The sequence below is a fragment of the Triturus cristatus genome, chromosome 12 (assembly GCF_964204655.1).
Source record: "Triturus cristatus chromosome 12, aTriCri1.1, whole genome shotgun sequence".
In the NCBI taxonomy this organism is placed as follows: Eukaryota; Metazoa; Chordata; class Amphibia; order Caudata; family Salamandridae; genus Triturus; species Triturus cristatus.
Window position 1 is genome coordinate 419,605,699 of NC_140595.1, and position 18,753 is coordinate 419,624,451.

Sequence of the window (18,753 nt, forward strand, 5' to 3'; positions counted from 1 at the left end):
TTATTCTTTGGACAAAGCTTAAGTAGCAGATGGTTAACGTGTCTTACATGGCAGCCAATGGAATTATTAGCACCAAGTTTCACTGGGTATGTCCCAAAGTTCGAACACGTCTGGTATTTATCGTCAGTACATGCAAGGTATTTAAGGGATAAAAGTAATTTGAAGTGTAAATAGTTGCCTCTGACTATGTCCCCCCATGTGAACTATGAACTGGGCAAAAGAAATCTTAGATTAGAAAACAATATAGGTGTGGCTTTGCACTAAAAGAGAACTGTCTCTGAGTGCTAAAGTAGCTGTGTATGAAATCTATGTGTGTTAATTCCTTAAATGGGTGCTTCCTCAAAGAAAACATGATAACACATTTCAATGACATGAAAACGTTTTCTGATCAAGGCTGAAGTGAATAGGGACAATCAACTGCAATCCTAGATTTTGAACCTTGGTTTGAAGTTATTTTTTATGATGTTCCCTCCCAGGTACTGCTACTGACGATGAGAAGGACCTTTGCAAGACAATGATGAAATATTGGGCCAACTTTGCAAGGACTGGGTAAGAGTAACTAGGCGCGTACAAAGAAAACATTCAGAATCCTTATTTTCTGTACTACTGTATAATAATCTAGGACTCTGCTCACTCTTTGTCACTTTTTGGTCTAAATAGAGGCCGCTTTAGATGTGTCTCAGCTTATTATTTCCATACTTCAAGGAGCGAGAAAGGCCAGTACCTCACCGGCACTTAGGGCTAGATTTAGAAACCTTTGCTGCAGGGCAGCAAAGGAAGCTGCTGCGATGTGTTGTGTCAAATGGAGAGAGCAGAACTGCGTAATATCTTTGTCACTTTTTGGTCTAAATAGAGGCCGCTTTAGATGTGTCTCAGCTTATTATTTCCATACTTCAAAGAGCGAGAAAGGCCAGTACCTCACCGGCACTTAGGGCCAGATTTAGAAACCTTTGCTGCAGGGCAGCAAAGGAAGCTGCTGCGATGTGTTGTGTCAAATGGAGAGAGCAGAACTGCGTAATATCTACAATGATATGGAACAGTTCTACTTCCTTGTAGTGCTGGCATACTTCTGGCCACCTGCTGCAATGCAGGCACCTTTGCACCACGGCACAAGTGAGCCTTCTCTGTGGTCAGAATAGTTTTTATGCAGGAATGCAGGAAGGGACATCTTCCGGCACAAAAAATATTCTTAGAAGTGTATTCCTATTTGTATGTGTGCTACAGAATGCAGCACACATGTAAAGTGGACGTCACAAGGAGAAATAAAGATATTTCTGCTTCTCACACCAGCCTTGGGTAGGTGCACCATTTTGATGCAAACCCTTGTTTACTGACTTTAGTAATTTTGAGTTTGCCCTCGAATACATGAGTGGGGGCATGTGAACAACCAATGCTCCACCTGTCTAGTGCCTCTCCAATGCAAGATAATCCTGGGCAAATCTATGTTATTCATGTATTTCTGTTACAAAGCCACATACCGCCACGCAAAGCAACACAAATTTGACTTTGTGTGACTTAGTAAATGCCAAAAGCGATTTTGGGTCAGTGCTGTGTCAAAAAAGTGACACAAAAGCATGGCAAATCATAATAAATCTGGGCCTTGACTTTGTATGGCTTTTTCACATACCATTGACAAAAATATGCTCTGTCATGCATATTACAGGTAAACATAGTAACTTATGAAAGAATAATTTTGTTTGTATGCAGCAATAACTCAGAAAACATTAAATTATGCATGTAGCTTCAGAAGCTGCCTCAAAGGAGAGCCCAGGCTTAAACCAACTTCGAAAATGGAAATGAACTGACCCCTCTTCATGGGTGAGCACTCAAGGGGCCTTACTATGAATTTGTCTGTGCGGAAGAGGACCGCCATGCCAGCGGTCTTCTCCCGCACCACCAATACCGTGCAACTACTGCCAGCTAGGCATGGGCAGTAAATTCCGTTCCCCTCGTGGAATTTGCAGAATTTGGGTAATTTTGCGTTCCACGGCTTTGCAGAATTTTTTACTTGTTCACGTTCTCAAAATGCATGTTCACGAGATATTTCCCCTGAGTACGCAAACAGCGTTCGCAAACAGGAAAAAAGCATCACAAACAAGCAATTTTGCGTGTTCGCGGAATTTCTACTTGCTTGCAGAGATTTTTTACCGTTTCGCTGAGCTTTGCGTAGTGCGACTACACAAATTCCACCCACCCCTGCTGCCAGCGGCAAACAGTGTTTAAAACACTGTCATAGCATCGCAGTGATTTTACAACGCTGTTGTTACAACAACCGCATTGTTAGTACGTGATACCTTTATATCACAAGTCATTAGAACGACTTGCCGTAGGGGGCAATAAGGTATTGGACATGAAACCCAACACCTTCCCTGCTGTTGCACAAACTGGAGCAGAAATAGTAAATAATACTATGCCAAAGTCCAGCGCGCCCCCTACAGCAAGTCGTTCTATAATGACTTTGCGATGTTAAGGTATCACATACTAACAATGCGGTCATTGTAACGACCGCGTTATAAAAGCACGCGGTGCAATAGCATGCTCTGTAACATGCTATATTTCTGCCATCCAGATTACAACCTTAAAATGTACTGGCGGGAGGCAGCATTGCAGTCCCATAGCGGTGCCTCTTCCAAAGACAGCAGTGCCTTTGAAGAAAGCACTGCATTGGGAAAGCCACACAAGGTTCGTGCATGGCATGGGCTGACTGTAAAGTCCATGCTGTGCAGGAATTGGTGTGCATGCATACAGGGTTGCACATGTTATGCCACCATGTGCATCCACATGCTGAGGAGACGCAGAGGAGGCACAGAGTCCCCCTTAGTTTCCTAACTGCAAGGGTTGACATGGAGGAGGAACCTCGTAATATGGATGGTGGGACTGTGGTGGTCCCGATAAGCATTTTCTGGCCTCATGACTTCTACGCAACCTCCAGGAAACAGCGGTTTCCTGGTAGAGTTCGCAGTCCCAGGGAGGTCCGACCGCCCAACTCATATTAGGGTGTTGGGACTACCAGTACAATGGTGGCTGGACACCCCCGAAAGTCTGGCGGTCCACAGGCCTCCAGACTCGCAATCGAGCATAGGATCTTCCTGCTTGCTTTACGATGTCATTTTCCAGGAAGCGTATCCACTGTGTGTCAAACACTCATCCAGAGAGACTTTCCCTGTCCTCTCCTACAGTAACATGTTGGTATTGATTACCACCCAAGAAGAAGGCTGGCCTCCAGGAGTAGTTAAGAATAGAGACAGAGTTTAAAATCTCAAGGACGGAGTACCACTATCATATATTATATGTTGTCTTGCATGCATACCGTTGCATCCACTATGTCAACCAAACCACTACATCACAGATAAGTAAAGGAATTTTCAATGAGGATGTAAGAAACTAATGATATTTTTACATTGACCATGCAGTGGAAGCAACACTTTTAAATGTTGATGTAATCAACCTTAGGATTACTCACAGACACAAACTGAAGAATTAACCCCACCATGGTCAACACCAATAGGAGTAAACTACTGAACTTAGAAAATATTGGTTCACCCCACATCTGTGAGTAAAGAAAATAGATCTCTATAATGCCTACAGCCATCTCTCACACAAGTGTACAGTTTTCTACTGCTTATAAAAATGTACAAAATGAAGACATAAGCATCTAGTTTTGATCTTTGCTATACGTTCAACCAACTGCAAAGAGATTAAATTGAACACAGTTCCCCAATCCGCTTCGATGGACCACAATGTGCAATCCACAAAATGAAAGTCCCTGGTGGCCCAGTCACCTGCCTGCCTCTATAAACATTCAAACACCAAGGTTTTATTTTAAAACGATAAGGAAAATGTTGACGCTAGCTGACGTTCTGTTGAGGGTTATGACTGGATACATGAGGAACATTACTGTTAGCAATGTGCAAAAGGGCTCAGTGCGTAAAACTTTAGAAAGCTTATGAAATATGTATTTGGCTTAGCTTCGAAGCAAAGGCAGGTCTTGGTCTCACTTGTTAACAAGCTTCAAGTTGGTAAAAAGTATTTGTATTTAAATGGTCTGCAAAATGTGACGTTTCACAATGCACGTGGGAGGACAAACCTATCAATGACTCCCTGAAGAACCAGAGACCTGTTCAGAAAATCTTGACTGCAAAATCATAGGTTTCTTCTTTCCGATTGCTCATGCCACAAGCATTTTAAGTAAATATACCTACTACTCCCATCCCTTTGAAGGAGCCTCCTAGTGAAATAGATCATCTTTTTATGGCAAAGTCTTTTACATATTTCTATCTTTCTTACAAATTCTCGCAGCCACACACACAAAATAGTAAGCAAACATGGAGTTTAGTCCAAGTCCATTGAAACAGCCTCCGGTTGAAGCAAACTTTTCATCAAGGTCTAAACACCTAATTAGATTCATGCCCTATTTCAAATCTCTGTCTTTTTTCTACAAAACCTACAGCTAGACAATCATTTACCACTGTTGCAGCTTTTGAGTGCAATCCATCCGTTTTTCAAACATATTGCTTCAGCATGGACTACATTTTCACAAAAATCCCAACACCTTTCGCAAATTCCTTTGCCTGTTCTCCTGTCATGTACTGATTTATAATGCTTGTAACTCTCGTTCTTTTCCTTTTGTACTGTAGGAAAGGTATGGGTTAAAAATACTAATTAAGAAAAGAAAGCAATGTCTGCCATCAGCCAATCAGTATGCCTTTCGTTGTAATGGTGGAAAATGGAAATCCCTGTTGTATCACCAATCAGATTGGACAAGCTTTAACCAGAGTAGGGCCTTATGTTACGCCCATTCTTATGGTAGCTAATCAGAATCAGGTAGGAAGTCTCACAATGGTCTATGAACCACAGAGAGACTGTCCAACATTCAAAGTTTTTCAGAAAGTGATAGGTGAAGACAAATTCTGTAAAAAAGGCAGATTTATTGTTGCTTATCATGGATTGAAATAAATGTATTCCCCAGCCCTAATAAGACTTAAATAGCTCAGTGACCTTCCACTTGATCATCTTGGATCCACCATTGTTCTCTACTTCGCTTAACTCAGCTATGTAGGTAATGAATCCATTTTTTATGGGTTCATCTATGCTGTGCGGCCTTAACGGTAAAGACTAGACAGAATCCAGGTTTACTTAGAACACAGGAAAGGTACTGGATAAGTGTGAGTATTCTTGTTAGTTGATAAGGAGACCACCCGTGGTCAGCCAGTTTAAGGTATCAGTAGTTAGAGTCTGGTGTGTGGTGGTACCATCTGAGACACGTTGTACTGATGACAATCTTTGAGCCGAGGCCAGGCCTACATGTTAACAGAAATGTGGAGAATCATTTTCGAGAGGTTGAGCTCAGAAATATTGTTGTCTGAGGGACTAGGATCGGCCCTTAGTCTATATTTTGGGGATCAGCAGCCTGCAAGTTAGCAACCTTCAGGGCCGAAGGATGATGCCAGTGTTTCCTACCAAAACGTGATTGAGGGGTGATTACCTGTTTTTTTCTGATTGTCATTCCCCTGTTTCCATAAACAGTGTAGTAGATAGCTGAAGGAGATTCTACAAACAACTGACACATAAAAAGTGTAGCTAATTAGTCGATTAAAGATGAGTGAAAATTAATCAATGTTACCCCTGCATTGAAAAACAATGAGCAATAGAAAAAGAAATACGAAATACAAGTACAGTTGTACCTCACTTTACCCCCAAAAATCTCAAGTTGTGATTCTCAAAGGTTGATGTAGTGAATGTAATATTATGCTTAGGCCTAAACAACTCAGTTGTTCTGGCTTGAAGATGGAGGGTGGGAGAGAAGTATAAATAAAAGAAGTAGGACTTTGACTAATGCGAGTGCCAGTAAGTCATTAAGGCTTGACCCCATTTTTGCTCACTTGTTTGCAGTCATGTCATAAGAGAGCTAGCAAGCAAAAATACCCACACAACTACACTTGAATGCCCAAGCCCAGCAGGGCCTTTAATAAGACACAAAGGAATAGTCATATGCAATGTACTCTATTACTTCATAGAGAACAATAGTCAAGACCTCAAAACACTACTTAATTCCACTTTCTGTGAAACTCCATGGTGGAGAAGTGTGGCTCACTGGTTAGAGGCGGCATATCCGTAAGCAGAGAATCGGCCAGGGACCAGGGTTCAATTCCCGACGCGGCAGGGTCGTGGACCAGGGTCAAAACGGACTCGATAATTCTCACCTCGGTACCTACTCTAACCAGGAACACACTCGGCAACTCTGGGCATTAGCTTGCCTCATCTCCACAACGGCCCCCCACATTCGCCGGGGATGCATGGTTTCACCTTGGAGATACCCTGGAGGGACCATCTCACAGGGATAGCCAGGACGGGTTCCCCAGCGGTCTACAGCGCCAGGACGCCTCAGGGCAGCAGTGCGCTTTACAAGACACATACATTTACATTTACATTTACATTTAATAATGGAACAATGGAAAGCACACTTGGCAGCCAAACAAATTTCAGCAATTGAAGCTCCATGTAACTCCGCCATAAGGGAAGCCACTTTCTGAGTACATCTTCCCTGCATACCAAATATAGGTACCTGGCCAGCAATGTTGTAGGCCAATGAAATCAGTGAACTAACCCATCTGCTTAAAGAGGAGATTGAAAGTTTATTGCCCTTCCTTGTTGGACCAAAATTAATAAAAACTGATTGATCCATCATGAGAGGATCTACCCTCTGTACACATATAGGAAGAGCCTTCCTCACATCTAGAATATGGAGTTTTGATTTGTTATCCGATGACTGAGATTAATAGAATTCAGGTAGTTTCAAATCCTGTTCTCTCTGAAAGACTGAACGTATTTAAGGAATGAAACATGGAATTGGTCTCAGCACAATCCTTACATGAAAGGTCCTGCAAAAAGGACGTTTATATGGAAGGGTTCCCACCGTGGATTCATCTTCTGATAGACCCTGGATGATGAATAATTCAGGCACAAAGGTTTTCTGTCATTCTAGCAGGGTGACTGACATCAGTGGTGGGGATGATGGTGCATGAGGATCTATTTGGCTTTATAACTGGCCATAGTAAGGCCATGAATATACGTAGACTGTCCCCTGTGTTGTACTCAGTGGAGAATGGAGATGGTGAGAATGCTGTTTTATTGCTCAAGATTGCGAAGGCATTCAACATCCTTATGAGGATCTGGGTGGACTATATGATATGGCTGTGGGGCCTTATCATGGAGTACACTCACAGATAGTGTATTGGGTCCAGTCAGTATCATTTACTTGACCTTAAACCTGAGTAGCTGTGGTATGAGCAGTAAGGCTTGGCAAAGAACGTAGTGTAAAACATTTAACAGCACCAAACAACAAAATAGGAAAAACACACACTAATAAAAAGACACATTTTTTAAAAATAGAGCATATTTTTATGAATTTTTAGAGACCTTGATTATAAGAATCTACCCAAGTGCTCTTGAAATACTATTTTAGAACATTTCTCACTTTTAAATGCAACCACAAACAAGCATTGGCAAAAGTAAAGTTTGAAAACTTAAAAAAAAGTTTGAAGAATTTAGTGGAAGTACTTCAGCCTAACTTGGGTGGCCAAATCCAGAAGGAATGAGGTCTAGGGCCCAAAAGGGATACTTTGAGCAGTTGCCTGGCCACCAGAGCGTTTTTACAGCAAGAACCAAACTTTGCTGGACACCTACCATAGAAGTAATTGGAGTGGTCCTGATTCTGAGAGATGCAGGCAATGATGCTCAAAAGGATGGGTTGGTTGTGGTGCGGTTGATGGGGTCTCTCTGTGGTGGTTCCTCGGTCCACAGGTGATGTGAAGCGACTTTGGCCATGGAGAAATGGGTTCCTCAAAGTCCTCTATGTTGTATTAGTTGTACAGCCGATGCTGCACTACTGGTCACGCTGCACTGCTGTTGGATGCAAACTCTTTAGTGGGCCTAGTTTCCTTTGGCTATGACAAATCTAAACTTGAACAGCACTTCCGGGTCTGTCAATCTCTGTTGGAGGTTTTGATTACTTTACATTTGCCCTCTGTTGTACCTGGTGACTGGTAGTGGCAAAACCTCTGTGGTGACTACCTCTTTGTCTATTTGAGCTCTTTCAGCTCTTGTTCTCCTGGAGCTGGTTCCAGGAGATCAGCAGACCTACAGCTACTGCTATTGGTGAAACAAGTGAGAACTTTACAATTCCTGGGGTCAGTAGCTGCAGACACAGTCCCAGCCTCACTACCCCAAAAGTGCAGCAGGTGCAGTCCTCTCAATCGTGCAACCTTTCTTTGCTTGGTTCAAGGGCAGCCGGCCAGTCCTTCTTGGATCCTCGCTTCTTTTCCAATGTGAACTGAGGGGCAGGGTTATAGTAGTGCCACTTTTATGCACCTTGTATGGTCATGTGACAGGATTGAAGTCTATTGGCTGAAGGAATTTACACAACTGAAGAGAGTGAATTTGGATAACATTGAAACTTCCCCTTCAGCGGTTCCTTCTAGCTTTAATACAGAAACTGGGAAAATTGGAAAATGCAGTTAATATTTTTGCACCTGACATTTATCCTAGTCAAGAGATGAATAGCCATTGGATGGTTAGGGACAAGAAACCCTGATGTGTCTCTATGGGTTAGGGATAGACCTGAGTAGGCATTGGCAGAGAAGACACATATAAGAATGTCTCGGAGGAATGATAGGGTAATTAAGGCTTAGCCGCCTGCTCAGGCATCTTAGAAACATGTGACGAAGAAGGGGTCCAGAAGACACAGTCAAACTCTCAGTCCCAGGTTTTATATCATAGTAAATGAAGTGTTTGGGCTTAGAGAGGGACAGAATAATAGAAAACAAAAAATAGACCACACAGGGAACTGGTACATCCATGGTTAATAAAGAATGAATTGATGCATGTTTAATGTATTGTAGGGACTACCATCTGGTAATGATGATTGGAAAAATGGTAAAACAAATGGTATTTAGTGGGGACATATGTGACACTGCTCTTATTGTTATATGTTTGCTTGTTCACTTAAAAGAAGTATTTCTTCTTGATAGAGCTTGGCACTAGGGGAGTCAGCATCTTTGTAAACACACTTGGACAGGACTTTAAGCCGAAAGTGAGCACTCTGAATGTGTGGTGGCAAACCTCATCATGGACCATAAAACCTTTTGATAGATTTCTTGAATAGGAATGTGCAAATATGCATCCAGTAAATTTATTGAGGTAAGATAGTCCTGGATGTTTATCATATAAATGATAAACTGAAGGGTGACCATCTGAAAATGAACTGTCCTTACCCCAGAATGCACTCACTTCAAGTCCAGAACTGTCCTGAAGCATCCTTAAGCCTTGTGGACCAGAAACAGGTTTGAGTAGGCCTCATTCCCTTGTTCCGAGCTTAGAACTTGCATTATGGCTCTCTTCTTAAAAATGATCTGAACCCCTGCAAAAAAAAGCATCCTGCATTGTCTTGTCCTTTGGTAACTGTGTATGAATGAGACCAGTCTCCGTTGGACCATATAAAAAGTCTATTGCACAGCCTTTCCTGAACATACTCAAGACCCCCTGATCCATCACATTCCATTCGTGGATGCTCATAAATCCTCCCCTCCACTGGTCTCCAGAAATTGAAAGCATCCTTGTTGTCAGGATTTTCTCTTATTGGATCTGGCCTGCTTCAAGGCCTCTCCATCAGATGATTCGATATTTTGCGGATATTTTCTCCTTTTGCTGGAAGAAGATTTAAAGTCCTTTTTGGGTGAAGTCTTTGAGGAGAAACTCCAAAATGTTTGTGAACCTGACAACCTGCCTTTATAAAGTAAGGTGTACTTTTGATCATTGATTTCCTTGGTGATCATAGTTTCCAGCTGTTCGCCAAACAGCATTCGACCATCAAAGGGAATCTGTAGCAGGGCTGTATTCTCAGTTGCCTCTACCCTCTATTCCCTAATACACATGTTTCTTATAGCAGAGACTTCTGAACCAGTAGCAATTGCAGTTACTCTAATTAGATCCAACAAGATTTCCAAGAGGAATTTAGCCTACTGTTCCATTGCCACCAATAATTCCTTTATTTTATTTAAATATATTACTACATTTTTTATGATCTTTTCAAATCTTAAAATACTATGTACCCCTTTCCTACAAGTGAAAATCACAATAACACCTTCACAAATTAAATATCTAAAAACAATTCCTGTGTGCACACAGAGTCATGGTTTGAAATTAGGCAGAAAACGAAATTTCTTTGCCAATTGGAAAGCACACTTCCTACTGCTTTTTTGGCAAGTGATAAGTACTTTAACAGTCTGACACATTTTGAATCCACTTTTCAGATTCTGAAAAAAGCACATGTCCAAACAGCTTTTTGAGACGAGCAACATGTGTAACCTGGGTGACTGACTACACTCCAGCAAGGGCAACCAGCCTTAGTGATGCTGAATGTATTTGCATTACTGACTGCAACCTCAAACCCCACTCAGTTGTGAATACTGTGCATGATTCCACAGGATAAGCAGCTGGGTGTGTGCTAAGAGTCTGCTTCTGCAGAAAAAAATAGCTCCCCCTTTCCATCTAATGCAAATGTTAAATTACCAGAGCAATACGCAATAAATCTCTTTGTGTAATTCCTCTTTGCACACAGAGTCATGGTTTGATATTAGTCAGAAAACGAAATTTCTTTGCCAATTTGAAAGCACACTTACTACTCTTTTTTTTGGCAAGTGATAAGTACTTTTACAGTCTGACACATTTTGAATCCACTTTTCAGATTCTGAAAAAAGCACATGTCCAAACAGCTTTTTGAACCAGCAACATGTGTAACCTGGGTGACTGACTACACTCCAGCAAGGGCAACCAGCCTTAGTGATGCTGAATGTATTTGCATTACTGACTGCAACCTCAAACCCCACTCGGTTGTGAATACTATGCATGATTTCACAGGATAAGCAGCTGGGTGTGTGCTAAGAGTCTGCTTCTGCAGAAAAAATAGCTCCCCCTTTCCTACTAATGCAACTGTAAAATTACCAGAGTAATACGCAATAAATCTCTGTCTATAATTCCTCTTTGCACACAGAGTCATGGTTTCATATTAGTCAGAAAACGAAATTTCTTTGCCAATTTGAAAGCACACTTACTACTCTTTTTTTTGGCAAGTGATAAGTACTTTTACAATCTGACACATTTTTTATCCACTTTTCAGATTCTTAAAAAAGTACATGTCCAAACAGCTTTTTGAGACCAGAAACATGTGTAACCTGGGTGACTGACTACACTCCAGCAAGGGCAAGCAGCCTTAGTGATGCTGAATGTATTTGCATTACTGACTGGAACCTCAAACCCTAAAAGTATTCCTCATTTATAACAATACACCTTATTTTATGGTGAAAACATAGTCCATATTATTTTACATGTTCCTCACATTTAAATTTCTCCCAAAACACAAAACGATAAACACAACTTCAACAAAAGGAATTCCAATTCTATTATTCATTTCTTAATTTACCATATACATCCCCTCTCAAACTCATAACTTACCTTTAAAATTAGTTAGTTGTGAAAGAAATGTGGCACTCAAACAGCAGATTATCAGAGCCAGGATCTCTGTTCTGTACACCTCTCTCCTCTCAGCAGAACAAGATAATGGCAATGTTTCCCTCTCTTTTTCCACACATATACATGTTAATTTCAAATCTCAGTGCTTCCCCCTTTTTTTCAAATGTAATCACACATTTCTATTGGTTGAAGACCAACCCTTTTCCAAAAGTACCCTTCCCCCAACTTGACTTCAGCCTAGTACCCTTCCCCCAACTTGACTTCTGCCTGCTACCATAGCAACAGCTCTTGAAACACTGCTGTGTAGAGTTAGGTCAGAAGTTCACCACACAATGTTTCATTTCCAAAGAGCAGGAGTGCTTGACTTTTCAAACCTAACAGCAAATCCATAGTACTGTTCTTTGGTAACACATTTTTCTGTACCAATAAAAAACATGCTTCTATAAATTTACACATACAGCCTAGTTTTTAGTGTAGAATGGTATGAAACAGCCAATCAGTTCTTTTTTTTAAAAAAAATATGTATGCCTCCATTTCCAAACTGTCTTTCATTTTTTTTCCCATTCTACTGAAAGACACCTCCTGAGTGCATCCAGTTCTCCTTTTAAGATGTTCACAGTGTGGATTGTAGGGCACAGCTATGTCTTCTGGAGTGAAAAGTAGTCAGAGAAAACAGGTATGGTGAGAGACCTTGCTTTGCCAAATGTAGACATTAAATGGATTGGTCAGAGAGGGTTAAAGTGGCACCAATTGATGCCATTGGTGAAATCCTTCATGCAAATCCAACACCCTGACCTCATAATAGTGCACTGTGGTGGCAATGACCTAGGCACTTTGACTGGGGTAGGTCTGGAAATGCTTGTGAAGGAGACCTTTGCACAACTGTTTTCCCTTTTCCCTAAAACTGCCTTTGCATATTCTAACATATGCCAAAGGCAAAAATGGATCTGGTCCAATCATTTTTGTCCGCAGATTGACAAAGCAAGAAAGCACGTCAACAAATCTGTTTCTGCTTTCCTCCGAGACTATGGTATGGGTTCCATTTACCACAACAACTTGCGTTACGACATGCAAGACATTTATAGAGGAGATGGTGTACACTTCACTGATGAAGGGAACAGAGTCTTCCTCTTGAACCTTAGACTCTGCATCGGTACTTACTTGTAGGTACCACTAAAAAATCAAATCACTTCATAAACACAACAGCTCTTTTTAGAGCCCCCTAATATCTAAACACTTAAATCTGAATTTTATTTATTTTTTTATTTTTTTTTTTCTACCGTACGCGTACGGTAAGCTCACCATAAGCTTACCGTACGCGTACCCCGCGATTTTTTTTTTTAAATTAATAAATGGTTTTTTTGTACTTTTCTGTCCTTCTTTGACCCCCTTTGAAATGTTAGGGGGTCTGTAACTCTCTTCCTTGCCCCCTTTTCAAGTTATCACCCTTTTTTTTTCTGTTTGAAACACACGAAATGGCGGCCGCCGCTTCCTGGTTTCGACCGATTCGAATGTTTACTAAGATCTAACAGCCAATCAGAATCGCGCTCGCGCACGTCACCGTACGCGTACGGTAAGCTTACCGTAAGCGCACGGTATATATATTGATTTAAATGCTATTTTCTCAGGAACTACTGAACAGATTTACACCAGACCTACAAAAGGCACTTCCTTGACCTGAGGACTACCTCTCTGCCAAATTTCAAGTAACTCTGTTCGGCCGTTCGGGCTGTAGCTGTGTCTAAAGGTCCTATGGAAAAATGCATGGGAAAAACGCGTTTTGGGACCCCCCTTTTTTCTCAGCCCCCGCTTGACGAATCCCCCCGAGACTTTCAGGGTAGGAGTGGAGCGTAGCGCCCCACCTATTTTGAAAATTTCGCGAGGATTCGTCGACCGGCGCCAAAGTTATTCCAAATAGAATGTTGCGGATTTCCTATGGAAACAGGGTCCTAACTATAACTACCTACTGGCGACCGCCAGTAGGTAATATAGATATAGATATATATATAGATATAGATATATATATATTTATATATATATGTGAACAAGGCTCGGATGAGCCAAAACGTTATGGCGACATACCGCACTAAATAAATCAATTGCACTGATTACCTGGTCCGTGTCCGTGAATGCTTCGATGCCTAACTACGGATGTTGGTGATATATATATATATATATATATATATATATATATATATATATATATATTATCTACTGGCGGTCGCCATTAGATAGTTATAGTTTCAACCTAGTTTCCATAGGAAATCTAAAAATTCTATTTTGAATAACTTTGGCGCCGGTTGACTCATCTTCGTGAAATGGGGCGCTCCGCTCAGCTCCTACCCTGAAAGTCTCGGGGTTATTCGTCAAGCGGGGGCTGAGAAAAAAGGGGGGTCCCAAAACGCGTTTTCCCCATGCATTTTCCCATAGGACCTTTAGTCGAAGGTACAGCCCGAAGTGCTGAACGGAATTGCACCAAATTTGGCAAAGAGGTAGTCCTCAGTTCTGACTCGTGCCTTTTGCTTAAATGGTGTAAATCCGTTCAGTAGTTCTTGAGAAAATCAAAAGTAAAATCATATACATATCTGGGCGGAGCCTAACCACACATCTCATCGTGAGATCTGATTGGCTGTCAGCACTTCATCCAAGAAGTGTTGGCAGCCATCTTGGGACCAATATACATGATAGCACCTCATTAAAAAGCATTGCAGTTAATAGAAGGTTTTAAGACTTTATTTACATCATAAATCATTTGTTGATGGTACCATACTGATTTTAGGAATTGTGGTGTGTTCTAAGGTGATTTTACCATGTGAAAAAGCCTTCTGCTGTGATATCATGAATCATGTTTGAGAGAAAACTATTTTCTCATGCTTTTCCCACAGAGGTTTGGAAGGTGATCTATAAGCTAAACTGAGAGCATATTTTCTGTAAATTCACATTATCTTTCTCAGTCATGTGAGAATGAAGTCTGACATTCTCAGTAAAACATGTACATCCAACAAGGACAGAGACTGTCAGTTGATTCCTTTGTGTTCTACTGCAGCTTAACAGAGTGTTCTAAAGAACAACTAGAGCGCTAACAGTCCTACTTATGACAAACGTATGGCACACCTGAAGCCATCTTGGTTGGAATAAAGTGGTAACTCTTAAAACATTTCATTTAAAAAGGAACAAAATGAGGGGGTTCATTTTGCCATAGAAAGTATGATCAGTGCTGCAGAAAGAAAAATTAGGGCACATTTTGAGTGACTTCTCAAGTCCTCTTCTATTTCATTAAAAAATTCTGGCATGCAGACTGAAACATGCACTTTCAATACCAGCAGCAGACTTCCCTGGTGAGCAGTAGCTTTACTACAGTTATCTAATAAGCAACTACAGTGCTAACATTCTGAATTTATGGCAAATGTGTGACACATCTGAATGCCTTCTTGATGGAATCAAAGTAAAAAACTGAAAGAATTTCCTACTGAGGAGACTGTAGTAAATGAGGAAATTAGGAAACATCATAACAAATAAGTCTCCCAAAATGGTCACCAGAGACAAAAGAGCCCAAATGTAGCCCAAATATCACCCAGATGTAGCCCAAGTATAGCCCAATGACATAAGTGTGCAAAACACTTATTTTTTGTGTATTTGCAGTTTTATATAGTGCAGACTAGTCAGGTATTGGAGTGTTTTACATGAGCATTGGTTCCATCACACAAGATCAAATTCATTTCGGTTGTAGCCATGGGGAGATTAAGTGATTTGACCAGAATCACAGAATGTTGAGCTGAAGCAGAAACTCCAACCTGGTTCCCCAGTTGCAAAGTCTGCAGCTCTGGAAGTAACACCACATCCTCTCCCCTAGGTGCAACATTTAATCAAGTGGTCAACTGGATAAAAAAACATAAAGATTACAAATAATTTAAAAGTTCTTTGTCGCTATTTGAAAACTCAGAAAATATGTCCTCATTTTAGTTTTTTAGAGCACTAACCATAATTTTGATGCAAATAAAACCCTCTCATATATGTAATTTCGAAAGGAAATACTCTAGGTATTACAGTTTTGATTACATCAAGATGACGTCAGACGTTCCACACTTTTGTGATAAATATAGAATGTTAGCAACCTAGTTGTTCATTGGGATACTGTTGAGAGGCAGAGGCCATGGGCACGGACTCTGAAAATTGAAGGCAGGTAGGAGAGTGCAGATGCAACAATTTGACCACACTGGGCAGGCAGGAAGGGCAGTGGCAGCACAACAGACTATGGAGGGCAGTGGAAATGGGGGCAGGGGCAACAAACCAAAAATACAGGACTGGCAAGAGAGGCTGTGGCAATATAATAGTCCTTTGTTGGCAGAAGGAGAAGGAAGAGGCAGTGGTAGGGCAACCATACATGCCAACAGACCCGTTTCAGCCAGGAAACGTCCAATGTTTTTAAGCTCAAATGGGCTTTATTTGATCTGTCTCCTGTCTACAATCTCCTCTTTTTCAATGTAACTCAAAGGGGAAAATCAATACCCCAGTGTTTTTTCAAAATCTCCCTCTTACCAAGTTCAAAATGTTCGCAAGTATGGTACATTGGATCATGGTAGGCCGGAGGAATTGGGGTAGGGACATGGACTGGAATAACAGAGGACAGGAGGGACATGGAGAGGTGCACCAAACTGACCCTACAGGGCAGGAATCAGGGTTTGCAGCAGCACAATACACCACACAGCGCATGCGGGACGGGAGTGCAGCACAACAATCCATAGAAAGCAATAGGGAGGGGACAGGTCCATGGAACATGGTGGGCAAAAAGGATGGAGCAGGGGCATGCACAAAGACATCGGAGGGCAGGGGGAAGGAGAATAGGGACAGCAATCTAAGCACAGAGGCTAAGCAGGAGGTCAATGATGGGCCATAGAATTGGGCAATGGAGGGCAGGAGGAGTGGACTGGTACATCATGCTAAATGGAGGCCAGTGGCAGCACATCAAACCATGCATGGCAGGAGGGAGGAGGCTAGTCCATGGATTCAGACAACAGAGGATAGGGAGGAGGTGGATGGGGCAGCAAGCTAACTGTTCAGAGAAGGTGGGTATTAGGAACTTTATTGTTTTTAAAATGTGTGTCTGTGCGAACTACTTAAAATATGAACAAGTATGCAGCAGAATCTCACTTTTATTCAGGAAGAAGAGGATGTTTGTGACTGTGACTCCGGGCTCACTTGGCAGAAACACCCCCTGACCCTTCACCCCCATCGCAAAATGTAATGCCAGTGAAAAGGGTAGGTGGATGCAGTGTTATATAGAACATAGTCCTGAGAGCATGATTGAAAATTAAAATTAGATATGGTATATGGTATAAACTATGCACCAAAAAGTGTGATATAAGATGAACCGGGCGTGAAATATAATATGCAATACATTGTGCGCAATGACAGATCCATTGGAGAGCGCGAGATAGCACAGGCACTAGCGCGTGCTATGCGATATGCGCCTTGGAGTGTAATATGCACAGGGCAGTGTTGTGTAACCTAACTAGTCTCTAAAGTTGTAATATAAAATATGTGCTGGGGAGTGTAACGTTGCATATGCACTGTGACAATTATATGGATCCCAGATTGTAATATGTATGGCATAGCGCTGTGCATTATAACATAGGCATCGAGGAAGGCACGTTAGATGGGGCAATATAACCCGTGCGAAGGCACGTGTGGCATGACATATTCACGGGGTGGTGTTACAGTGCACATTGGCTAGAGAGTGTCATAGCATACGTACTAGCTGGTGGAATACAACACAGAGGTGTGAGGCACTCGGCGGGCACTGGTGGGTATAACACAGCATTGGGCTCAGCCAGGAGCACGCTGTGACTCTCAAGTGAGGTTTGTCTCCTTTCCAGAGAGTAAAATAAAAAGTATTACACATCCGGCAGTGGATGTGTGTTTTATTAACCGTGAGGGGGGTTTGGTCGAATTTTTGTCGAGTCCCCTTTGAATGGCTTGGTGTGCGTGTATATTAAATGTGCCCGTCAATAGCTACCCATGTTTGTATAAATAAACAACAAGGGTGTCTACTTGGAGAGTACCCACCGGCGGGGGCACCGGGATTAGGCACGGTAGGGCGTTAGACACGTCAGAGCTTCACTAGCGGTGTAAATACATTCTATGTGGATTCATTCTATGCATAGTCGCCTTTTAATGAATATCACGCAAATCGTCATGGTGATAGGTACATATGGTTTGTCCAGCATGTCCTAGGTGTTTCTCTAAATATATATTTTTTTTAAATAATAAAAAACAAAGGCCGGCCCCAGGGGATGGGGTCCCTGAGACCATAAGTGGCCTGAGGAGGGGGCAACGCAGCCCCCTCCTAAAGAATTAAAAAACAAAAAAAAGCCATGACCCGAGGGTTGGGATCCCCGGGGCCGATTAAGGCCTTGGGAGGGCCAAATGTATTTTTTCGACAAAAAAAATTAGGGTGCAGGCCCTGGGGGATGGGGTCCCCAGGGCCAGTAAATTAGAAAAGGAAAGGGGGCCACAGAGCCCTCCTTCTTTAAAAAAAAATTAAATAAAAGACGGTCATCGCGTTCTGCAAACGCGCCCCCTGGCCAGTTGTAAGTTGGGGAATTAATTCCCCTTCAATACTGAGGGTCCCTGAGGGCCAACTAGCCCAACAGGTATCTCCAGTATGCGCCAGGGAGCTGTGTTACAGACAGGTGTTCTGAGGCCACACCCCTTTTTACACCTCTATGCAACACAGCTCTGTGGCGCTTACTGGAGGTACCTAGTGGGCTAGTTTGACCCTAGGGACCCTTAGGATTTAAAGGGACTTAATCTCTTAACTTAGAATGGCCACAGGGCGTGTTTACACAGTGGGGAAGGGAGGGGACGGGGCCTGAGGTGACGTGTGCAAACACGCCCTATGGCACGTTTTAAGTTGGGGAAATTATTCCCCTTCAATCCTGAGGGCCCCTGGGGGCTAACTAGCCCACCAGGTGCTTCCAGTAAGCGCCACTGAGCTGTGTTGCAGAGAGGTGGTCCAGGCCGTGCCACTTTTTACACCTCTCTGCAACGCAGCTCTGTGGCGCTTTCTGGAGGTACCTAGTGGGCTAGTTAGACCCTAGGGACCCTCAGGATTCAAATGAACTTAATCTCCCAACTAAAAACGGCCACAGGACGTGTTTACCCAGTGGTGAAGGGAGGGTACGGGGCCTGAGTTAACGTGTGCAAACAAGCCCTGTGGCGCAT

General features: G+C 42.3%; 1 protein-coding gene across 2 annotated transcripts in view; it reads left to right on the forward strand.

The window, feature by feature from the left end:
- The window catches only part of LOC146776042 (fatty acyl-CoA hydrolase precursor, medium chain-like), a 762,376-nt gene that overhangs the window by 571,239 nt on the left and 172,384 nt on the right, over positions 1-18,753 (forward strand). For both annotated transcript variants that reach the window (XM_085639201.1, XM_085639202.1), the window contains one exon: positions 477-549. In XM_085639201.1, the coding sequence (XP_085495327.1) occupies positions 477-549 (73 nt within the window). The remainder of the gene's footprint in view (positions 1-476; positions 550-18,753) is intronic.